The sequence below is a fragment of the Quercus robur genome, chromosome 2 (genome assembly GCF_932294415.1).
Source record: "Quercus robur chromosome 2, dhQueRobu3.1, whole genome shotgun sequence".
NCBI classification, from domain to species: domain Eukaryota; kingdom Viridiplantae; phylum Streptophyta; class Magnoliopsida; order Fagales; family Fagaceae; genus Quercus; species Quercus robur.
The window spans coordinates 10,074,502-10,100,052 of NC_065535.1; the positions used below are offsets into that span (position 1 = coordinate 10,074,502).

Here is a 25,551-nt window from a genome sequence, read left to right on the forward strand (position 1 = left end):
TGCCGATTTACATTATAGCAGTGGTAGAGCCAGGATCTAACTTAAGGAGGGGAAAAAATTACATTTGACATCACATTTACGCACGTGCAAGTGAACACACACACACACACACACACACACACACACATGGTATTTGAGATCAATTTGCAAAATAACAATTCATTCATGTGTATATTAAGCAATATTTGAATGCAAGAAAATTCAAAATGAAATAACATATTCATTATATTATTTATCTATTAGGGGTTTATTTACATAAAAAATCATTTGAAAATTGTAATTATAAAAAATATTATGTCAAGAGGGTTTTGGTTTTGGTTTAAAAAACCATCCTATTTATTAACCATTTATTTATATAATTTTAAATGCATTTATTGTGTTATAATAATAATAATAATAGGTGAAGCTGAGAGAAACACAAATTAGAGTTCCAAATTAGAGTTCCAATTTTGTGCCATGTGTCCTAAATTATTTATTCTTAAAGAGTTTTATTTTTTAAATTTTAGAATTAAATATGGAACCACATTATAAATATTCATCCAAGTGAGTTATTAAGTACAAAAATCAAAGAGTCTAGAATAAATGAATCTTAAAAAAAGAAAGGTGTTTCACAATAATTTTTTTTAAAAAAAATGGATAATTTACATTTTATACCTAATAATATCCTTACAAATTTTTTTAAAGAATTAACAAAATATAAAAATAACTATCAATAGTATTTAAATTATATATATAAGAATTATATCATGCATTTTATTGTATATCTTCAAGTGTTTTTATACATATGCATGAGATTACATGCTAGTATAATATAATAGAATAAATATTAATAGATTTTTTGGATGGGGGCAAGGGAGGCAAGTGTCCCCCTCGACCCCCCGGCCCTGCCAGACTGCCACACATGTTACATATTTGCAGGGAAACAACAAAGTGGTAGGCGTCACGCCCTCACCTCACCACCAACAGGTTAAGTGATCATGTGTGGGAAGCTACTTCTAACATATATATATATATATATAAGTAACCATTCATCCCCAGCACAATGCATTAGTCTTTCCCATCAAATTATATTTCTGATTTCTCTTCTAGCTTGTCTTTCCCATCAAATTATATATATTGCTTTTTTTTTTTATCAGAATTATTATGGGTTCAACTTCTGAAACAGTCTGCGTTACTGGAGCAGCTGGTTTTATTGGATCATGGCTTGTCATAAGACTTCTAGAGCACAATTATACTGTCAGAGCTACTGTGCGCGATCCAGGTTCATTTCTTTTCAAACCTTTAAAAAAAAAAAAAAAAAAAAAAAAAAAAACTTTTTTGGTAACCCTACGACCACATGTACATTATCCACGTGCACAATTATACAATTCAAGCCACCGACACAATACTTTATTTTCATTTTTTATTAATAGACGTGAGTTTCATTCTATGATAATTTGATATTTATTATCTTATTAAGACATTAATTGATATAGGTTTCAATTAACTTAATTGGTAAAGTTTTTAATGGTTGAGAGCTATCATCAAGAGTAAATGTCATAAGTTGAAATTCTCTAAAAAAAAAAAAAAAAAAAAAAAGACATCAATTGATTTTTAGATGTAGGTTCTAGTTAGCTGAATAAGAGATTAGGGTTAGGGTTCATTCATCGCCTATACCAAAAACTGATTACTGTCTTGATCTGATGATAAAAGAGCTATCATAGGAGTGGAAGATATAGGTTGAAACTTTCTTTAAAAGAAATAAAGGTTTTTGGTGTATCTTCTCAAAAATAAAAATAAAGATTGGTTTTTGGTGTAAAATATGTTCAAACTCTAGATTTTTTATTCAACAACAAATTTTTTTTATAAGTTGAGTTAATCGAAACCCACCAGACTCAATACATTCTAAGGCTTAAGACAATAATTTAAATGGAGTTTTCTATAATACTTAAATATTAATTAATATTATATATATATATTATAGAAACCATTTGTCTTTTATTTATATATGTAATAATACTAATTAAGGTTTTGTGTTTCGGTTTAATTAATTTTTTTCCATTATCTTTAAAAAATTTATAATTCAACAGTTACAATGGATAGAAGATGATTTGAATCCTAAATGTCTCAATTGGAAATACAAGGAGGTGCCAACCAATTATACTATTATCTATAATTACAATTTTTGTAAAAAAATCTATAATTACAATTAACAATAGTGATCCAATTAAAATCATAATATTACAATAATAAAATAAATTTTAAAGGGTAGATCAATATAATCTAATTTATTATATTATTGCAACTTCATTTATTGATTTACAAAAACTAAAGTATCAAGTTGTTAGGAAAATAGATTGTCAATGATTATTAGGCACACACATAATTTTTTAATTAAATTGTTTAGGGTTTTAATTGAGTTGAGTTTCTATTGACAAAATATTTCAAGGATCTTCTTGGAGGTGGGGAAAAGAATGCAAAATATACCTATTTATTGTTTTCTTTTTTTTTTTTTTTAAAAATGATCATTTTTCAAATTTTGGGACTTTTTTTTGTACAAAATTAAGGACCTTTTATTTATGTAATTGGGATCTTTAAAAAAAAAAGGGGGGGAGAGGGGCCTTAGGCCTAGACCTTGAGTGGGTCTCGAACTTATATATTATGTAATTTATTGTGAATGCTTTGGTAATTAAAAACTTCTTTTTTTCTTTTTTTTTTTTGAGAATCTTGGTAATAAAAACTTAATGATTGATAATTATCACAGATTTCATATATTATATTAGAGGTCTTATAATTTTGCATGGAAGTGTTTCTTTAGATAGTTTTTAGTTACAACTTATGTAAATTTTTATTTCTTTTAATTTTTTTTGAGAAACTATTTCTTTTAATTAATAGTGACTCATTGATGACGTGAATTGAATGATATAAATAGCTCATAATGTTAATTGAAGTTTTTTAAAAACTTAGGATCTAATTTGAAACAAATAGAAACTATAGGGGAATTATGTAATTTACCAAAATATGTAATAAAGGATAGTCACTTAACACCAAAAGAGTATAATCATTATGAAAAAGAAAAAATAACCACTCTACATAACTATGACATATGAGATGTAACTTTTATCATATAGTATTTGATTAATTAACTTTCTCTATTTAATTAATTGCATGTATTTTTTTTATTATAAATTTATTTGTGTGGAAAATTTTGCTCTATTTTAAGGGTTTAACGTATAAGAAACAATGCAAAAAGAATTTTTTTAAAAAAAATTAATTGTTGATAAAGGTCAAAATAATTATTTTTTACTTAAAAATATTTAAAAAGAACTCCTCGTAAATATTTTGATGTTTTATATTCATTCTTTTTATAATAATTTTAGTCACCAAATTACTTTTCTATGGAATTAATTAAGTCATGTATGTAATAAGCTTATTTTCAATAAATTCTTAGCATTGAATCACTTGTTTAAGAATTATAAACTGTGTATCCATAATTCTTTTGCGAAATTGAAATTAAATTTATCTTCGTTTATTGTCGATTTTTAATTCATTACTTGTTAAAGTTAGCACCAAATATGCTCAAATTTTTAGTTAATATTTATTTCTTTAGGCACCATGAATCATATTAACACAACCAAATCATATTGTATTTTTGTTTTGTTTTTAATAGAAATCATATTTTGGTTTACCAAATTGGGAGATCTTAGCTGATTGGCATCTCTTGGTAAGTTTATGACATCCAAGGTTCAAAACCATCATCTCCTGGCGTAACTATATATCTAATTATAAAATAATAAAAATAAATTAAGAGGTCTCAAGTTCAATCCATCACACTATTTGCCTATGGGTTTCTAAGATGTCTCATGATCAAAAAATAAAATAATATGGCTAAAGACTTGATCATTTAAAGAAATTATATATTTTAAATGATTTATGAATATCCTTGAACAATACTAATTTAAAGAAATTTTTTACTTTAAATAATGAATGAGGTTGTAGTTCAATAAATGTCTAAATGGAATACAGAATGAGCAAACTATTGATATAAGATGAGTAGTGAAAAGTACAGTTCTTTTATATACTAATTGATTAAAATTTTATTTAATTATTAAAATACTTTATTAATTCATATTTGGTTTTGCTCCTTAAAATAAAATTATAACTTTATTGCTGCATAGAAATGCATATTCTATAATGAGAAAAACCTTAAATTAGTATGTTAACTTAACCTTAGATTTTAGTTAGCTCAATAGATAAAGTTTTTTGTTGTTAAACAAAAAATCTAAAAAATTTAATTAAATATATATATATATATATATATATATAAAGCATGTTAACTTAAACGCATACATGGTGACTTAAATCCATAACCAAGTTCAATTGGTAAAGTTTCTGATGATTGAATAAGAGATCTGAGGTTCAATCCTCGCTTACACCAAAAAACTGATTGGTGTCTTAGTTTGATGATAAAGAATTATCAGTAGGAACGGACACCATAGCTTATTCAATGGGAACGACATTATGACATTATACATGTAGCAAAGAAAACAAATGAAATGACCATTTTTTTTTTTTTTTTTGATAAAGAAAATGACCAAATCTCATTTCTAAAAGACTATCTGAATGTTCTACTTGTTTTTTCTTATGTTCTTTTATATATATATATATATATATATATATATTTTTTTTTTTTTTTTTTTCAGTTCAAATTTGATTTTAGGAAGTTACTTAGTAGTAATAACTTAAAATATAGTGCTTAAGATTATTGAATTGGGTAAAAAAAGAAAAGAAAAAAAGGAACAAACCCGATTAAAATCATGTTGTTTTAACTTGAACTTAAACCATACTCAACCTAATACATTGTGAGAAGGCTACTATATATCGAATTATATACCTAGAAATTTCTATTGATGCATAAATTCTGATTTTTTTTTTTTTTTTTTTTCCTTTTTGGGGGCGTTTTTTGTGTATTGATTTTAGAGAATATGAAGAAGGTGAAGCATTTGTTGGAATTGCCTAAGGCATCGACACACCTGACACTGTGGAAGGCAGACCTGAATGAAGAGGGAAGCTTTGATGAAGCAATCAAAGGGTGCAATGGTGTTTTCCATGTGGCCACACCCATGGACTTCGAGTCCAAGGACCCTGAGGTCTGATTTTGAGTTTTCACCTCAAAAATGGATGCCAAACTCGTTTATTATATCGTGCTAAGTGTGAATAAGAGGAAAATTCTAAAACTACAAACTTTTTTAGAATAAGTTGTCAATAAAAAAATTATGTGTAGTGGGCTATGATAAAAACTAGTAAAAATTTGTCACGTTTTTTAAATTTTGAGTAATGTTATACACACAAAAATTTTGACAATTTTTTTCACATTTGTTGAGTTGTCAAGCTTTCATTAGTTTTCATTTGTATCAGTGATTATTGGTAAGTAAAAAGTGATGTCAGTAGTGGGCCATGATAAATACTAGTAAGAATTTGTCATATTAATAGTTTGTAAAAATATTTTTAAAAATTTAAGTAATGTTATATGCACAAAAATTTTGACAATTTTTTTTACATCTGTTGAGTTGGCAAGTCTTCACTAGTTTTCATTTGAGCCCTTCACCGACATCATTTCGTTTACATACTACTAACAATTTGTCACATTAACAGGTGTCAAATTATTTGCGCTAGTAGACTTTCTAAAAAAATTTGTAACTGTAACATTATTCTTTTACTAATATTGAACTAATTTTTTTTAATGCCAAATAAGTAAATGAATTGAAACTATCTAAATTCTAAATCATTCCTATTAGAGTCCTAACTAAATGTTTGCTATGCAGAACGAAGTGATAAAGCCCACGATAAATGGGATGCTAAGCATCATGAAAGCATGTGTGAATGCAAAAACTGTCCGAAAGCTGGTATTCACATCATCTGCAGCAGCAGTCAGATTTGGAGAGCATGAAAAGCCAGTATATGACGAAAACTGCTGGACTGATGTTGAATTTTGCCGCAACAAAAAGATGACTGGATGGGTAAAGTTTTATGTATTTATTTATTTATTATTTTACTCATCAACAAAATTTGGCTCCAAACATTCTATAATCACTAATAGGAATAGGAAATTTATCTAATTTAGTGCATCAAGTGTATTACACATGACACTAGAGATGTCATTTTCCTATTGGTGGTTAGAAGTCAAACATTTTCCTTTAGTTATTATCTAATGTTTGTGTTTGGTTTTATTGGGATAGAGCACAAGGCTCCAAATGCATGCTTGGAACCATTGTTCATTACATTCGGTTTGTTTTGAAGTAAATATTTTTCTATTTTACAGTATGCAGTAAAATATGGTTATACTTGTAAAATATTTTCCATTAACCATAAAATTAATTATAAAAATTTGGTAAAACATTTTATAAAAATACACAGTTACCCTCTCCCCTTGGGTGGCTAGGCCATCGGTCTAGCACATTGGGCAGTCGGTGTCGGCAGTCAAGTCGTTAAAGACAACAGAACTACTGGTTCAGTCATCGGAGCTGCTGCTCTGTAGGCTAGTGCCTATGGTCAGGTTGCCAAAACCACTAGTCTAGCAGCCGGAACGGCGATCCAATCACCAAACATTCGGCACTAGCAGCTCCGGTGGCTGACTGTCGGTTTTGGTGGTTTGTACTTGAAAAATTTTACATGTCACACTAAACAGCTGAAAATATTTTATTTCGAAGCGAACAGAGCATACGTAAGTGATTGGGATAAAGTATATTCTAAGCAATTTGTTTGGGTGCGCAGATGTATTTCGTGTCCAAGTCACTGGCTGAGCAAGCTGCATGGAAGTTTGCCAAAGAGAACAATTTGGATTTCATCACTATAATCCCACCTCTTGTGGTTGGTTCATTCCTTATGCCATCAATGCCACCAAGTCTCATTACTGCTCTTTCTCCTATCACAGGTACATGTTGCCATGCCCTCGTTATCATCGAACATGTAGTTCAATTCACTTGTCCCTTGAAATTTACATTAACATGTTCCATTGCAGGGAATGAAGCTCATTATTCGATATTGAAGCAAACCCAATTTGTTCACTTGGATGACCTCTGCAATGCTCACATTTTTCTGTATGAGCATCCAAAGGCAGAGGGAAGGTATATATGCTCTGGCTGCGACGCAACCATTCATGACGTCGCAAAATTGCTTAGAGAAAAATTCCCCGAGTACAATGTCCCTACAAAGTGAGCCCTCTCAACTTCTCGACATTTTGCATTTGTTTTACTCTTTTTTTCATTTTCACCAACAAGGTGGTATTTATTTAATTTTTAAATATCACATGTCTTACATCTAAATAAAAATTTGAGGGAACTTGAAGGATTCAATTGGAGAGAATCTTATCCCTAATAAACATAATATCAATGATAAATCTAAGTGAAACTAATGTCACTTCAACTACAACGGGTCATAAAAATTGTGACAATACTGTCCCTAACATTTTTTCTTCTTCTTTATATACGTGTACAATATAAGATTATAAGATTGACCATCAGGCTAATTAAGGCTTTGAATACTCAGGTTCAAGGATGTAGATGAGAACTTGGAGATCATCTCCTTCTCTTCCAAAAAGATTAAAGAGTTGGGGTTCGGGTTCAAATACAACTTGGAGGACATGTATGTAGGTGCTGTTGAAACATGCCGAGGCAAGGGTTTGCTTCCTCAAGCTGCTGAAAAACGTGTTAACGGCACAGGTTTGCTTCCTCCAGCAGCTGAAAAACGTGTTAACGGCACAAGCTGAGATTGAATATTACAGCTTCTGAGTTGACATGTCTTATAGTATTCTAGTCAAAATAAAACTGCCAACCTATGAGATCCAGTACTATGGGTTTTTTTTTTTTTTTTGATGAGTTGTACTATGCTATCTGTATTTTGTTATTGTGAACAAGTTTACTTACATAAAATTGTTTGCAATTGCCAAGGTAGTAAGCTGTTATTAGTAGATAAAAAGGTAATATTAGTGATGATGAATTAATAAAAATTTCTCAATTCAATTGTTGTATCTGTAGCATTGCTCTATTGTAAGTTTGAGATTTCAATCAAGTGTTAGAGAGTGTATGAGCTTATTATGAATAAAAATAAAGTTGATTTTTGGTAGTATTTTCAAAGAAAGATTCCAGTTACTGATGAATGCTCCTTTTCAGTTTTGATACTCTGGCCAAATTTATCATAAGAAGTCCCAGATGAATGAGATGATGCATGTACAACCTTCCGTATTGAAAAACAGATACAAGCACATATATCCAATGAAAAATTAGATCAAATGAAGATCCCCACAACAAAACTTTCCAACTGCATTGGTACATATATCTAGAAAATTAAAGAAAGGTTACGCAAAACTTTCCAACAGCATTAAATGTATATAACATGAAGACACAAACTCAAAATGACACTTGACGTGGGCTGAAACCATGCCCAAAAATTGATGAAAACAATGGACTCCTGCAAACTCACACTAATCTTCATTTCTAATCCTTCCAGCAAAAAGTGCAAACTTTTTTAGCACAAAATATTTAAGCAGCAATGTAATGGGCTTCTCTATCATGGACCGATCCACTTTCAAACAAGTTAATCAGCAATTGTGGCTATTGGGTCTAAACATTACAACAAGGCAACTTAAACTCATTGAGCTCCATATATTCCTACAAGCTTCAATTTGTTTTGGGCTATTCTAAACCTTCTAGCAAAGCAACTCTGACCCATTGAACTCCAACGAATTCTTTGTATCCTCCAGTGGTTTTGGAATATAACATTGGGTCTAAACTCTTAGGGCATGTTTGGTTTGTATTGAGGCTATATTCATTTTCTATTTTCTTTTTTTTGGTACTCATTTTCTATACTCAAATCTTGTACTCATTTTTTGTTTCCAACTATTTTTTTGTTTGATATCATTTTCTACTTTGTCTTCCCCTTCACTTCTTTTATGACAACCACCAACAAATATAGATAGAGAGAGTTCTTTGATGCGACAAGTCAGTGATAGTGGGACCTGCAAATTTTATTATTTTACAAAAATGCCTTTGTATTCATTTTCAAGGAAATGAAAATACCAAAAAGTTATATTCAGTTTTTGTATTCAAATCATATTTTTTTGGATACAAAAACTGAAAACTGAACACAAATACAAAGCCAAACAAGTTTTTTAATGATGGGTCCCACAAAAAACTGAAAATGAATAATACACCCCTTTTTTGCTCAAACCAAACATGCCCTAAACCTTCTAGCAAGGCAACTCAAGACACATTGAGCTTCAAAGATTTCCATAACCTTTCAAGTGTTTTGGGCTACAGGATCTAAACCTTTTAGCAAGGCAATGATCCTCAAAGCCCAAAACGTGCATTTTTTTTTTTTTTTTGGCATAAACAGGAGATATATTAGATAAACAGAAGTCTTGCAAACAGAAATATTACAACAGGACTACAGTGCAAGGAAACACATCAACTCACAAACTAAACTGAAGCAAACTAAACACAAACCGAACAACACCAACCCGAAGAGAGGAATAGTTGAAACTAAACAAAACACCACTAGATCCTTATTAACCGCGACGACTTCGGGATGAGACAAAACCCATGGAGTCCCAATATAAACATTGTCACAAAAAGGTGGGGCATGTATCATACAACACTTCTTTTTCCGATTGAGAAGCATCCCTCTTTGCCAGTAAGTTTGCACAACTATTAGCCTCTCTCCATATATGTTCAACGCATGCCTCCCAATCCCTATTGAGGAGCCACCTGCAATCCAAAATCAAGTTAGCAAATTCCATAGGATAATCTTCATTAGTATTCAAACATTTGTAAGCAAGAAGAGAATCTATTTAAAGACAAACTCGATGATGCCCCTTGGCCTATGCTCGAGCCAACGCCTTTCTATTACCCCACAGTTCAGCCATAGTATTATTGGTGACTCCCAAGTGTAAAGATAAACCCCACAACCATTCTCCATTGGCTGAGTGTGCCACGCCACCCACACCAAACTCTCCGAGGTTACCTAACGAGCTTCCGTCTGTATTAAGAGCTACGTTAGGGAAAGGAGCCGGGCTCCACCTAATATATATGTGGGAAGACGGGGATGAGTGCCCCGACAGAACGGTGCTAAGGAAGAAAAACTTTGTGGCATGAGATATAGCGTTTTGTTTTAAAACATGATAAGGAATGAATTTTCCTGTAAATATCAAAGAATTTTGACCCAACCAAATCGCCCATATGGTAAAAGCGAATATGTTATTCCATGGGATATAACACGAAGGGGAATTAAGTTTGGAATTAAGTTTACACCAAGCATGGAGCTCAAGCTTGAAAAAATCAGAAATAAGGAAGTGCATAGGAAAGGAGGACCAAATATGATGTGCAAAGTGGCAATCACGTAGAACATGAATTGGCATTTCAATCTCATTGCAATGGGTACACACTTGGTCACTCAAGGCAGCATAAGGGAAAATGATCGATTTGGTGGGAATACGATGGTGCGCACATTTCCAAACGAAAAATTGAATTTTAGAAGGTATTTTTAACTTCCAAATCCAAGACCATGTTATCGATGTTCGCCATGTAACCTCGTTGGATTTAGGTAAAAGAGAATGGTAAGTGGATTTTACTGAGCAAATAACCGCATAATGGTCCCAGACACAGTCATCTGTAAGAGTAGCAGGAGAAACAGGAATAGGCAATGGCTAAGCATAAATAAATTGGGTTATTGTCGATGGCAATACCATACTAAGAGGTGTGAAATCCCATTGGTGAGTGCCAGTGATCATTCTAGCCACCTTAAACTCATATTCATGAGGAAGAAGTGGGCCATGAATGAGACCTCAAATTGGTCTCGGGGGCAACCAATGATCTGTCCAAAAATTTATATTATGGCCATTACAAATAATCCACCACAGACCACAAAGCCTTCCACGAGTGAGATCTAGTATGCAAAGTGGTTTGCAAGAAATCAGTTGTTCAATAATGCTTTTAGGAGTGAAATTTGGCTAATAGAGAATGCGGGTTCCGCCATATTTGCCACACCTGATTCATAAGAAAGGCATCATTGATAGTTTCGAAATCCCTAATACCCAACCCACCACAGACCTTAGGCTTGGTGAGCGTGTCCATTTAATAAGGTGCACATGCCGTTCTATCAATGTGTCTCCCCATAAGAAATCTCTTATGAACTTGTCTATAATATTCGTAGTGCTCCTAGGAAGGACAGTTGGTCCTCAGTTAATGGGAGGGAATCTCTCATTGTATTCTTAGTCAGCATTGTGATGGCTTTGAGTACTGTCCTAATGACTAGCTTTGGAGCACTCGATGTTTGGAGGGACTGTGTCCGGGAAATACATGGGATTCAAAACATGCATTTACCACTGGATCTAGGTTATTATTTGCTACCATGGGACATCCAATCATCATCGACCATAGTTATTTGATATCAATATCATCTATTAATTTTGTCTTCTATTAAAGTGTGTTAAATTGTACGTAAATAAGTTGCACAAAAGTATATTTATACCTACAAAAATAAAACTAGAAAAAGCTATGCAATAAATAAATAACTGATTTTTTTTTTTTTTTATGGGAATAAACTGTGATCTTATACTAAAACAAACTCAAATCTTAATAACCAACATTTGAAAAAAAAATAGAGAATTTTAGTTAACTTTACTAATAAATTCTCCTGTCATCGAATAAGAAATATGAAGCCAAATCTCATTTAAACCAAAAATTGATTATTGAATTAACCTGATAATAAAGAGGAGTCATTATAGAACCGGACAAAAAAACAAATCTCAGTGTTAAACTTTGCATAGATCAAAGGACCCGAAACCTAATTGACATAGAGAGAAGAACGACGCAGGCTTGTAGACCTATAGCCCATTGTGCACATGATGCTTTGCCCAATTAACGAGATGACGATGAATTAATGTAAGGTAGGTATCCGTTGAGCCAAATGACATGAAAGTCCCAAGGTTCAGCCTCGTTAGAAAGCCAAAAATTCAAGGCCATAATAGGAAAATAATAGTTCCGAGATTAGGTGTGTTTTTTAAATTTTTTGAGCAAAGAGTAGGTGTGATTAGACTCTGGCTCTTCCATCTACCACTACAACTTCGTGGTAGCAAACACGTGCGATTACTGGCTGGTAAGTGATAACCACGTGAGATTTAGCTGTGCGACAAAAATTGTGTTAGATTCCATAGCAAACAAGGCATAGGTGACTATTAGTATTTATAGTCAAGCATTGCAAGACCCCGAAACACCATTATCGGCGTTAATATTTTATTTTCATTACAAAATAGTCTCACTCTCTCTCTTATACTTTTACTTTCCAAACAAGTAAAGAGAATTAACATGGGGTCAGAGGGTGAGACCGTTTGTGTCACTGGTGCTGCTGGGTTCATAGGATCATGGCTGATCATGAGACTCCTAGAGCGTGGTTACACTGTCAGAGCCACCGTAAGAGACCCAGGTCTGGTTTTGTATTTCTTTTCTCAGTTATTACCACAACTTATTTCGATTCTGATGGGATCGACTGTGAGTAATAAAGAATTAAATCAACTTACTACTTTTTCTCTATCATTCGCAAACACATCAAGTCGTGACAGGAACATAAAAAGTCTATTATTCTTAGTGATTTTTGTTTGGTTGTGGTGGGTTGCAGAGAACTTGAAGAAGGTAAAGCATTTGATAGATTTGCCTAAGGCATCGACGCACCTGACACTGTGGAAGGCTGACCTGAACGAAGAGGGAAGCTTTGATGAAGCAATTAAAGGATGCACCGGTGTTTTCCATGTGGCCACGCCCATGGACTTTGAGTCCAAGGACCCTGAGGTAAGGTTTTTGGTGTTGAGCTCAAAAATAAATATGATACAAGAAAAAATGACTTTGCTTGTTGCTTTTTGTTTCTTTTCCTGCACTTATCAAATATTAATAAAAAGGGCATGATCAATCTTTGTATCTGAAAAGAAAACTATCAATATGTTAATTTGTTTGTGTGTGTAGGATTTATTTTCGTTAATGAGCAGTGATAATTGGAGTGTCTAGCAGCTGTGGTGGCCGGAATTTAGGATGTAGAAACTAGAAAGTTAGGCCGGAAGGAATGGGAGAAAAAAAAAGTCATACTCTCGTCTGTTGCTGTCACCAATAATGTTTAGTGGATAATTCCCATGTCCTTTTAATATGGGCCTCACGGTGTACTTTGATAAATTGCATGTCCTTTTAAAATGGGCCTCACAGTGTACATTGATGAATTGCATGCCCTTGTACCACAAATTGCTCATGTGCTTCTTAGTGATAAAGTTGTGTTCTTACGATGAATCCATTATTATATTTTTACCGCTCATAACTTACCATGTGAGCGAGTTGTCACAAAAATTATATCATTTTATGTGGTCTTAGCATTACTTAGGCGATCAAAGATTTAACAAATGCATTTTACAATTTGTTTTATTAGGTGGTAACTGGTGGGCCAGATGAACAATCCAAAAAAAAAAAAAAAAATGTTAATATTAATGACTCAGTTGAAATGAAAAATATTGTGTCTAGAATAATATTCATATAAAAATGTTAAAATTAATATAATATTTATTAAATAAAACTTACAAATTTATGTGATAAGAAACGGCATGGTTCAACCACTTAATAAATTTTAAACTTTTAAATTGCTTTTTTTATGATGGGAAATGCTAAAATTATTACAAATTTTACATCTTAAACTTACAAACTGGCATGTCAATAAATGTGATTAGTAGATTTCAACTACCTAATAAATGAATGAATTGTTTTGTGGTGATTGGTGACACACTAGTTTGTAAACTTTATGTAGTAAATTTTTTAGTATCCCTAGAATCACTTTTTTTGTGATTAGTTTGTAAGTTCTATGTAATAAATTTTTTTAGTATGCCTACCCTAGCTAATTAACAAATTGTATTAATCATTCCAATAATAAGGGGTGGTCAAATGGTAAAAATACAATAACTTTTTATTTGTTTTTTTACAGAAACCTTATAAATGTGTAATTTTTTTATTCATACGATAAAGTAGTAATAAAGAAATTTATTTATTTGGTTATTAACATGGAATGGTTCATTTTTTTTGTCATATTAGTTTTTTATAACTATAAAAAAAAAAAAAAAATGCTCTATAAAATAATAGAAAATATGTTTGGTTGGATTAGAGGGGATTAGAGGATCACCACACACAACAACAACAACAAAAAGGGAAATGTGAACACTTAGATGATCACCCTATTTTTCAGTACAGTTTAAGAGGAGAACCCAAAAAAATCAGTAATAAGTGCCATTTAAAACCCATTCAGGGCCGGCTCAAGGCCTAGGCAAGTTAGGCCTAGGCCTAAGGCCCCACCAAAAAACAAAAATTTTCTTATGAAAAAAGGCCCCATTTTTCATAGTTAAAGGCCCAAAATTTTAAATATTTTCTAAAGGTTGTACATTTTTTTTATTAGTGATGTTAAGGGTATTACAAATTTTACTATTGACTTACAAATTGTCATGTTATTAATCACAAATAAGTGATATAAACATTCATTAGTTAAATTGATGAAGTTCATCAATGAGAGACAGTGTCACATTATATTTTGAAAATTTTATAGTGCTTTTAATTAGTGCATTTTTCTTTTTCATTTCTATTAATGTTCTCAAATTACGAGACCAATAGAACCTTAACTCAATTGAAACCCTAAAATATTTCAAAAAGATGTTGCAAATGTGTTAAATCATCAATTATAAATTAATCTCCCTTGATAGTTTGAGACTTTGATTTTTGTAAACTAATATCGTACAAAGTCACACACCAAATAATATCTATCTCTCTCTCTTAAAATCAAAATATAAAATTAAAAATTAGATTACAACTTTATTTAACTATGCATCGTCTTATATCCAAAATAAAGTATCTTTTTCAATCGCAATATATTTTTATTTCTTTTTATTAATATTTATAATTAAACTATGATATTCAATTCTCTATATGAAATTAACATTAGTCTAGTTGGTATTATTTATGTATTTAATGTATCAAATTAACTTTAATTTGATTAGTATTAAATAATTTTGTTTAATTAATATTTACATATTAAAGGCCCCGCATAAATTTTTCGCCTTAGGCCCCAAATTATGTTGGGCCGCCCCTGAACCCATTGGCACATGAATTTCCAACTTTTTGACCTACACCTACTCTACATTCATTCAATTTTGAATATTTGCATTGCAGAATGAAGTGATAAAGCCAACGATAAATGGTGTGTTAAGCATCATGAAAGCTTGTGTCAATGCAAAAACTGTTCGAAGACTAGTATTCACATCCTCTGCAGGAACTGTCAATGTTGAAGAACACATAAAGCCTGTTTATGATGAAAATTGCTGGACTGATGTTGAATTTGTCAGGAAGAAAAAGATGACTGGATGGGTTAGCATTCATTTCATTTCGTTTTGTCTCTCTTTTGTTATATTTATAAATTTTCCCTTAAAGATACCATTGTTCTGGTTTGTGTCTAATTTTGTTGGCAAACTAAGTGATGAATGATATGAGTAATTCTTCTGTGTTCAGATGTATTTCGTGTCCAAGACACTTGCTGAACAAGCCGCATGGAAGTTTGCAAAAGAAAACAATTTGGATTTCATCAGTATTATACCACCACTTGTGGTTGGTCCATTTATCATGTCGTCAATGCCGCCAAGTCTTATAACCGGACTTTCTCCTATCACTGGTACATACTACATATTGCTATTGCCATTGTGACATTGTACTAAAATCATGAAACTTAATTACTTAACCTATATAAAATCTAGGTAAAATCCTTTAGGTGTTGGTTAAATTCAATAATATGACTGCATTGGCCAATGCAACCACGTATATGGTTTAATTTAATTTTAAAGCATAAGGAACAATACCTAAATGACTATATCTAAGTTTTGTCATAAAGACTAACTTGTTTAATTACAGGTAATGAAGCTCATTACTCAATCATAAAGCAAGGCCAATTTGTTCACTTGGATGATCTCGTGAATTCTCATATATATTTGTATGAGAATCCAAAGGCAGAGGGAAGATATATATGCTCCCGGACCGAAGCTACCATTCATGACATTGCAAAATTGCTTAGAGAAAATTTTCCAGAGTATAATGTTCCTACAAAGTAAGCCCTTTTTAATTCCCACCGTATTTGACATTTTGCAAACATTATTTTTCTTCTTAGTTTATGTTTTCTGGTACAACTGTGAGCTTAGCCATTGAGACAATTAAGCATTGATTCTCAGGTTCAAAGGTATCGATGACAACTTGGAGATTGTCAGTTTCTCTTCCAAAAAGCTTACGGACTTGGGGTTTGAGTTCAAATACAACTTGGAGGAAATGTTTGTAGGAGCTGTTGAAACATGCCGAGCCAAGGGATTGCTTCCTGCTGCTGGTGAAAACAATGTCACTGGCACGAAAAAAGATTGAAAATTGTTAGTTTCTTGCGTGATTCATGTGACAGCTTAAATATGTGTGCACAAGTTATAAATAAATGTATTTCTATCTATGAATGAGAGCTATCCGCTAATGTGATTCGACTGATTCCCAAATTTTACTATATACTTTTCCTAGTGGTGTATCTGTTTTTTTTTTTTTTTTTTTTTTGGGTTCAATGGAGGGCTCTGGGCTCTAAGTTCACCTACCCAAAAAAGAAAGTGTCTTTCTATGAAGCTTTAATTGGTAAATACCTTTCTTCATTTGTAATTTGTAAGCAAAATCGAAAAAAAAAAAAAACAATAAATTGTTACTGAAAAATAACAATAGATACTACAAATTAAGTATCAATTATTTCAAAAGATAAAAACCTTTTAGTAATTTGCAAACTTTACCTAAATATTAAGGTCAGTATTACTATTAGTATTTTCTAGAAAGACCAAGCTATACCCAAGGTTTTTTTTTTTTTTTTTTTTGGCTGAATATTCTATACCTAAGTGACTATAAAGTTTTTAATTCAATCCTCAACCACCAGTCGCCACTCGCCACACCTATGGTGTGTGCGGGTGTTGGCTGAATTAAATTATATTATGATTATTATCCTCTGTTCTTTCTTGGACCACTCGAGCAAAACCAACGGTTAAGTTCTTATAGAAATAATGATTTCCAAGAAATTCTTACTCCTTAACACTTAACCCCCTGTGTTTTGGGAGCAAAGGAGGAGGTAAGTCAAACCCATCAAGCCGCCACTTTTATTGAAGCTAAACTTTGTCAAAAAAATCTGCACATTTTAATTTGACTCTTTTAAAGATAAATTCTTAACTTCTTTACTATCTGGGTTCCATTACACTGAGCTCATTGAACTTGCCATAAAAGTCCATGTAATTGGTCAAGTAGTTCCATGAGAACAACAACCCTAAAGGTTCGAAGATTCTAGCTCTCTCTCTCTCTTTCACTCACTTCTTTTTTTCTTTTATAATTCAATAATTATAACAATAGATAATGGAATTTGAATCTTAATTCTCTTCATAAATAAAAATAAGTAACATCATTGAATTATAAAGCTTTTGACTTCTTTTTCTTTTAATCGCTTTTATTACACCCAAAATATAGGTTGGTAAATGGATGACCAGCCCATAACACATTACAACTGACAGCCTGGTGGCCCTATTAGGCTAGCTTATGGGCCTCAATCATGTAAAGATACTGTAGAGCTTGGGTTTCAATGAGATAATGGCAACTTCTTGCTGCTTCTTTTTTTTCCCCCTTTTTGGAGACACAGCGACTTGATTCTTGAATATGGTGTCTAGGGGCAATTGGACGAATTAGGGGAAATCCTATTTTATTTGGAGTAACATAAGATTAAAACTTTTTTTTTTTTAACAATTCAATAATTAAGAAAAATGAGAATGAGAAATTTAAATTTTGAATATCTCCACTAGAACACGTGAAATATAACTTATAGCAACTTACAATATTTGAATAATTTAAAAATGATCTGCATTTTATAGTTGCTAACAAGCTTTAACACGTGTACAATCAAATTCTTACCATTTTAGCTAGGGATGAGACTCTAAAATTGAGTGGCACTTTTTTTCTTTCTTTCTATGTTATAAAAATAAGTGATACAAACTTTGGGAAGTGATACTATGGACGTAACATTTGGTGAAAAATTAACGAATAAGAATGGACATCATTTATTGTTTTTCACACTATGGTGTATAGGAGGAATTAATAGCGGTATCCATGATACCATGAATGTAACATTTAGTAAAATTTAAACAAATAAAGATGGATTAGAGTGGAATCCCATAGATGAAAGCAATAAAATAATTTTATAGTTTTTCACATAATGGTGTAGAGGAGGGATCAACGGTGGTATCCATCTTGTCCTTTAAAGTGGTTGTGTTTTTCTTAATAAAATGAATAGATATGGATGAGAACGGGTCTAGCTTATCTCCAATATTTTTTTAACTGAAATCTTAAAAAAATACTTGAGGTAAGTCAAACTAGATAAGAGCAATGATTTGTAGTTTTTGACATCATGGTGTATAGAAGGGATCAAATATTAGATACAAATATTGGATACAAACAAACACCCCACCCCCCCCCCCCCCCCCAACACAAGACTAAGCATATTGACTTAACAAGTTATATAGCAAATATACCACTCAAACAAAAAAATATATATGTCTTTAATTTGTTGGGTTTTATTCAAGTTACAAGTAAACTAGTAATTTTTTTTTTTTTTGAAAGCGTTATTTAAATTTAGTTTGAAACTTAAAAATGTTTTTTCCCCTTGTCAAGCTTTTGCAATTGTAACTCTAAAGTAATCCCCTTAATTATAAAGATTTTCTCAGTATATTTGGGGTCTGTTTAAATACAGCTGATTACTGAAAATACTGTAAATAAAGGTAAAAGTTAATTGAAATAGTACAGCAAGGCTCATGAATAGTACCAAAAAATGTAGTGGAACCCATGAATAGTACTAAAAATAAGTTGAATAATAAAATAAAAATAATTTTTCATTGGTATCCAAACACACACTTGATGAATTTTTTTCAGGCAATATAATTAACCTTGACTTTAGGCATTTGATTTACCATATCTTAGCGTGATTATATATAGTTATATACAATACAATACAATGGATATGAATTGGATTTGGAATCTTTGGAATATACAATACAGTGCAATGGATATGGATTGGATTTGGAATTTTTGGAGTCATGTTCCAAACCTATAAGCCCACCACCTAGTACTCCTATGAGGCTTATTTTAACCTGAAAATTAAGATATCATTACATTAATTTATATACTAACTTATATGGTGACGTAAATAGTTAAAACAAATTATTCATCAAATGTTTTTTTTTTAATTTATTCTTTAAATATTTTCATTAAAATAAATTGAAATTTTATATTAAAAGAAAAAAGGAACTCATTACAAATGGATGACCAAATATATATAAAAAAATTTAAAGAAAATTTATAAAGTTTCGTACAAACAAAACAAAACAGTTCTAGGATGTTGTCACGTGGATGGAATTGAGCCACACGATTTCATCACCTCTCAGGTCTTATTCGATGCTATCAAGGGATAATAATTCTACTGTGATGATGATGTAATGGTTTTTTTTTTTTTTTTAATGAATGAAGGTGCAGGTCTTAAAATAATAATAATAACCGCACCCAAAAAAAAACACTATGCTATGTCAAAAAAACAAAATTTTGACATTTAAACTTATTTAAAGAAATTTAAAAATTACAGTTATATTATATATAACTCAAGACTTTGATATTGTTGGGGGAATAATTGGTACATATTAGTATTATTCGGGATATTAGGTCTTTTTTTTTCCTTTGTGTAACCATAATATATAATGCTTCTCTCATGTGGAGAGGTTCTATAAGTGTAGAACTCACCCTTATATGAGAGGAGTGTTACATAACACAATTACACATATTACCACCTCCTCGAATAGACATCCAAATTTACAAAAGTTTTCGATTATTTCATTTTAATCTTTTGACATATGATGTAACTTCATCTCGACTTTTTGATATTAATGAGATTTCGAATTTTCTTTAAATAAATAAATAAGTGCGGAACTAACTCTTCTAAGAGAGGAGTGTTATACAACACAATCAATCAATCATACATAGGACAAAATTTATGTCTAAACTGTTTTAAAATTATCTCATCCATCTCATCACGTAACAATTTATAAAACTATCTATACATGTGTATTATTTAAAGAAGTTATGTAACTAAAACTAGACACAAATAGTTTTTTCAATGGATTGAGACCTAGATATTGCACCATGTGCAATTACTCTCTTTTACAATTTTTTTTTTAATTTTTCACTTTTTTACAAAATTTTTTTACTTAATGGTTGAGATTAATTTTTTTTTTTTTTTTTTTAGCTAAACTTTCTCATTATATTACATATGATCTCAAATCAAGGAAACAACTTTAAACCGATTTAGAGCTAAACTTTCTTCAAAAGATTCATTGATGAAGAGGATAAAAATTAAGGTTGACGGTTCCGTCCAAATAAACCTGATGATACTAAATTAATGGGTTATAAAAAATAAGACGACGAATTGAGCTACTGGACGGAGAGATCACATGACAGATCGTCCTTCTATATGGACGGATTCTAGGTACATGGGCCCGAGACCGAAGAATACTGAGGCCACGTGGTATTCACATGGCTTAAGTAAGCTCCAAGGAATCCTAAATGGAAATGTCTTGTGCCCTACGATAGCCCCTGGTCAATGGAGTCCCTATATGGGAAGAATCCCGCAAAATATGTACATTTATTAGTATCTTTTTCTATAAGGAAAGATCTTTCTGCCCAAGAAATAGGAGTCGGTTCTACACTACTATAAAAAACCCCAAGCCCTCATAAACAAGGTACGCATAATTTACCCCAGCTCTAGCACTCTAGGGTTGTGAAAAAAATTCTCTAACTTAACTTTTGGAGGGTATTTGGCTAGTATCGCACCAGTACTCTTTGTAAGGTCTAATTCTTTTTCTATGTTATGCAGATTTTGTCTAAAGCACGTAAGGACTGTGCAGCTTATTGACGACTTTCGGCATCATCAGTTGAGATTTACAAAAATCACCGATTATTTCAAGGTATTTAGTCATTGTAGTACTCCTATTGCCATTGTTTTTTTACTCAGTGTCATAAATAAAAATAAAAATAAAACAAGGGAGGATTGGCCTTTGCCACACATGACACAACTTTGAAAGTCATTTCAGTAATATAAAATAAAATCAAATGAGCTGTTTAAGTAAATTTAATAATTTATTCCCAAGTTTCAAGCAAAATAATAATAAATTTATTTCCCTAGTACTTAGGGTCCATTTGGATAAAACTTATTTTGCTGAAACTGAAAACACTGTAGCAAAATAATTTTTAAATGTGTGAATAGTACCGTGGAACCCATTTTTAGGGTCCGTTTGGATACAACTTATTTTTGCTGAAACTGAAAACTGAAAACACTGTAGCAAAATAATTTTTAAATGTGTAAATAGTACCGTGGGACCCATTTTTAATATTTTTAAATGCATGAACAGTGCTGCTACAGTGCGTGAACAGTGGTAATTGTCTCCTGCATAGTAAATCCATGTGATTTTACTATTCATGCGTTGAAAAAAAAAAAAAAAAAAAGAGGAAGGAAACGTGAAATAGAAAACATAGACGCACAATAAGTCCTATCCAAACACATACTTAATGAAAAAGTTGTTGAAAAGTGAAGTTTGTGGGTCCGTGAACAGTACACGGATGCACTGTTCATGCTGAAAAGTCAACAAAATCGGCTATCGAAAAAAAAAAAAAAAGTGAAAGCGCAAAACGCAACGCAGGAAACGCGGATCCAAACCGCACCTTAGTATAAAGTATAAACCCTCTTTGCTTTTTCAAAGCCTATTTATTCACAAGTAACAACAAGTCAACAACAACACTCAAGCTCAGTTTCACATTCTTGCTATTGCTCTTGTTAAGCTTCTCAGAGATAAACAACAATGTCGACGATATTTTCTCATTGTACCCCAATTGCCTTAGACAAAGTTGTGTCTCCATCCTCCTCATTTTTCGGTCACAATCTTTAGCAACCCTCTCAATTCCCAGATGGAAAGTTCTTCTCGAGCATTTTGGTGTCTTCTCCGGAGAGCTCTCCAGCATTCCGATCAAGGATTGCATGCCAGACCTCCTCCTTCTCCATTGCTTCACCACCTTCTTCCTCCGTCAATGGCCCAAGTCAATGCATGTCTCTTTATCATCAAAATAAGACACCAATCAGTTTTTGATGTAAGCGGAAATTAAACCTAGATCTCTTATACAACTATCAAAGACTTTACAGGTTGACAATGGCGACTCCAAGATTTTTTTTAGGAGGGTCAATAGTGTCAGAGCTATGAATAGTCTGGAAAGAAAATTTATTACTTTATTTTGTTTAACGAAGAAGCAATTTTAATAGTAATGCTACTAATGCAACACTTTCATAATAAAATATAGGTAACTTGTTAAAGGTATGTAAAAAAGTGATGTCAGCTGTGAGTCTAGATAAAAACCAATTACAACATACCACTTAACTTTTATTGTAAAATTAATGTGAAAATATTGTGAAAGTAGCACTAAGATAATTTTATTTAAGCTTATTTCAACTAGGTTCAAACAAAATTTAGGTTTAGGGTGTTCAAATTTTTTATTTATATATATTTTTTGATAAGCTGCATATTCATTCAAAGAAATTACGAAGGAAAACAAGAGGGGGTATCTCCCTTACAAACTACCTCAATGGCAGGGGGGAGCATACCTTCAGAAAAACAAAATGATTGCATATAGTTCAAAGTAAATCTTGCAGGTACATGGGCTGCAAAGTTGCTACTCCTACGCACCCAACCAATCTACAAGAAGAAAAACAAGAAGATAAATTACGGATATTGAGAATGGGTGTGTCAACAGACCATCTAGGAGTCTGATCAGGGTGGTTCAAAGCATCAAAGCATATTTTTGAGTCTCCCTCGAACATGATAGAGTACCAGCGGTTTTGGATGGCGAGATGGAAAGCCCAAAGAAGTGCTAGAGATTCTGCTTGTAAAGAAGGACCGAGTTGATGAACTTTTCCCCAAATGAAGAGCACCTTTCCAAGGTGATTTCGGGCAACCACAGCTAGAGCAGACTTTGATGAGTTTAAGGCCGCATCCACATTAATTTTGATATGATCTGGCAGAGGAGGTGATCAGGAGGTAGAGCATGATCTCTAGATGGGGTTGCTAGTTGGGGCGAAAACTTTAGAGATTTCTTGAAACCTTGCTTGCACACGAACCTTGGCATTAATCAGGTTAGCTTGCTCTTGTTTGAAAAGCTTGTGGTTTCTAGAATTCCAGATTTCATCCATGATGAGTGCCATGTTTAGAGTTATAGTCCATTGCTCATTTGCTGGAATTGGTGCATCAAGTGGGTTAATGATGAACTTTAAGATGTCTTCACTTGAGGTAAGTGGTGCAGTATCAATCCTGATGCCCCACCCTACAACTGCCCAAAGGGCTCTGGCAAATTGACATTCTAAAAAAAGGTGGGTGCTGCTCTCAACTTCATTGTTGCAAAAAGTGCAAGCCAAGTCTATATGTTGTATTCTTCGTTGGAGATTCTCTCTTGTGGGAATGACATTGGCTCCGATCCTCCATAAAAACATTTTCAGGCGTTCCAAAAGCCTCGCTTTCCATAAATTCTTCCAAAGGGAGTTAACTGGGCTTCCATCATGGACCTAGGTAAAAGCCACACCATGAACAGATTTTACATTAAAAGTTCCCTTGGGGTCAGGTAGCCAAATGAGCCTATCTTGCTTGGGTGGTGTGGGAATGGGATTGAGAGGATTTCCTATGCAACTTTAGCTGAAAAGACTTCCTTTACCATGTCTTCATCCCAAGCTTTAAAGGTGTGGTCAATGAGATGGTGTGCCTTGATGGGGAGCTGCAGGTAGTCATTTATCCCTGGCTTCGGCTTAAAATCCTCAATCCAAGGCACCCACGGATTAGCCCATATGTTAATGGATTTCCCATCTCCTAACAGGAAGCAAGCTCATTTTTCAATCAACTTCTTTGCTCTCTCTATCACACGCCATGTAGGAGAAGCAAATTTACTTGGCTTTAATCTAAGCCAATCCTCCTTAACTTTATACTTCGACCGCAACACTTCCATACATAGGCTTTGTTTGCCAGAAGCCACAATCCAAGCAAACTTGGCTAGAAGTGCTTCATTAACTTCTCTTGTTTTTTTGAAGCCGAGACCACCTACACATCTTGGTTGACATAGCTTGTTCCACCCTTTCCAAGCAATGTATCTACCTTCCTTCTCTTTGGGTTTCCACCAAAACCTTCTAGAGAGCAAGTCCAATTTGTCACAATTCCTAACAGGTACATCAAAGGAGAAAGAGGGTAAATAGGTATAGCTTGGGTTACCGAGTTTATAAGTGTGCATCTACCTGCCCAAGATAAGCAATTGCTCCTCCAACCTGTTAATTTTGCCTCCAACTTGTCTTGCAAAAATTTAAAATCCTTAGAGGGTGATTTGGACAAAACAATGGTGTTCCAAGGTACACTGCATCTTTTTTGAGTCTTTTCATGTTAAGTTGCTGCCTTATTGCTCTTCTGCTATTAGGGCCAGTATGCTTTGAGAAGAAAATCCCAGATTTGCCTCTATTAATGCTTTGCCTTGACCATGTGCAGTACTTTTCTAGGCAATCAGCAAGCCTTTTTGCAACATTTCTTGTTGCTTTGGAAAAAAGGACTATGTCATCCGCATACATAATGTGAGTTATGGCAGGTCCCCTTATGCTTGGTTTAGCACCACTAATGTTGCCATCTCTAAGCTCCTTACCCAGCATTCTTGATTGAACTTCCTGACCCAAAATGAATAAATAAGGCGACAATGGGTCGCCTTAGGGGTAATATATATATATATATATATATATATATATATATATATATATATATATATAAATTTGGCCAAGTTAAGGGGTTCAAATGAATCCCTGAGCTGGCTATAGCGCCACCCATGACGGTTGAACTAACTAAAACCCACATATACACATTGAAGTTGAAAACTTGAAATTAAGTCTCTCTATTTGGGATATTTATAACGTTTGCTACCATGGTATGGAACTTTTTTTTTTTTTTTTGAGAAACGAATGCTATAGAAGTATAAAAGTATCTAATAGTATAAAACCAAATTCATTAATTATTAATTCAATGAATTAGATAACACAATACAATGCAGCTAAAAAATATATTATCTAAGCAACCAAATACTAGAAATAGCATATTGACTATTTTTGTTTTGGTTAACAACTAAGATATTAAATATTTAGAACATTTATTAACTTGTGCAAAAATTCATATCTATTTTAGCACAAACCTCTCAAAAAAAAAAATTTTAGCACAAGAACCTTTTTTTAAAAAATATTTTAAATAACCATTTTTCAAAAATACACCTACCATATTATTTATTACATTGTCTATTTCATTAACATGTCAATTTTTCTTGATTTTTTAATTTTTTACCTCTCTTCACATAT

At 32.4% G+C, this 25,551-nt stretch overlaps 2 protein-coding genes across 3 annotated transcripts; both read left to right on the top strand.

Annotated features, from left to right (window-relative positions):
• The first annotated feature begins 1,081 nt into the window (after positions 1 to 1,081).
• Positions 1,082 to 8,106, top strand: LOC126712276 (dihydroflavonol 4-reductase-like). Of its 2 annotated transcripts, XM_050411542.1 has the most exons (7): positions 1,082 to 1,261; positions 4,960 to 5,129; positions 5,805 to 5,999; positions 6,754 to 6,913; positions 7,001 to 7,193; positions 7,528 to 7,658; positions 7,701 to 8,106. In XM_050411542.1, exons 1-7 carry the CDS (start codon positions 1,144 to 1,146, stop codon positions 7,745 to 7,747), a joined length of 1,014 nt encoding a protein of 337 aa, XP_050267499.1. In that variant the 5' UTR covers positions 1,082 to 1,143; the 3' UTR covers positions 7,748 to 8,106. The 2 variants fall into 2 exon arrangements, with proteins under 2 accessions (XP_050267499.1, XP_050267498.1); XM_050411541.1 differs by having other exon boundaries at positions 7,528 to 8,106.
• Positions 8,107 to 12,235: 4,129 nt separating this feature from the next.
• LOC126712277 (dihydroflavonol 4-reductase-like) lies at positions 12,236 to 16,581 on the top strand. Its single transcript, XM_050411544.1, has 6 exons — positions 12,236 to 12,459; positions 12,652 to 12,821; positions 15,222 to 15,416; positions 15,558 to 15,717; positions 15,954 to 16,146; positions 16,268 to 16,581. The coding sequence occupies exons 1-6, from the start codon at positions 12,342 to 12,344 to the stop codon at positions 16,449 to 16,451; spliced, it is 1,020 nt and encodes a 339-aa protein (XP_050267501.1). The 5' UTR covers positions 12,236 to 12,341; the 3' UTR covers positions 16,452 to 16,581.
• The last annotated feature ends 8,970 nt before the right edge of the window (positions 16,582 to 25,551 follow it).

Excerpts from the sequence above, each read along its gene's own strand:
- LOC126712277 (XM_050411544.1), top strand. The coding sequence starts at position 12,342 with ATGGGGTCAGAGGGTGAGACCGTTTGTGTCACTGGTGCTGCTGGGTTC. Across the intron at positions 12,460-12,651 it reads AGCCACCGTAAGAGACCCAG|AGAACTTGAAGAAGGTAAAG; the intron begins GTCTGGTTTTGT and ends GGTGGGTTGCAG. Across the intron at positions 15,417-15,557 it reads AGAAAAAGATGACTGGATGG|ATGTATTTCGTGTCCAAGAC; the intron begins GTTAGCATTCAT and ends TTCTGTGTTCAG.
- LOC126712276 (XM_050411541.1), top strand. The coding sequence starts at position 1,144 with ATGGGTTCAACTTCTGAAACAGTCTGCGTTACTGGAGCAGCTGGTTTT. Across the intron at positions 1,262-4,959 it reads AGCTACTGTGCGCGATCCAG|AGAATATGAAGAAGGTGAAG; the intron begins GTTCATTTCTTT and ends TATTGATTTTAG. Across the intron at positions 5,130-5,804 it reads TCGAGTCCAAGGACCCTGAG|AACGAAGTGATAAAGCCCAC; the intron begins GTCTGATTTTGA and ends TTTGCTATGCAG.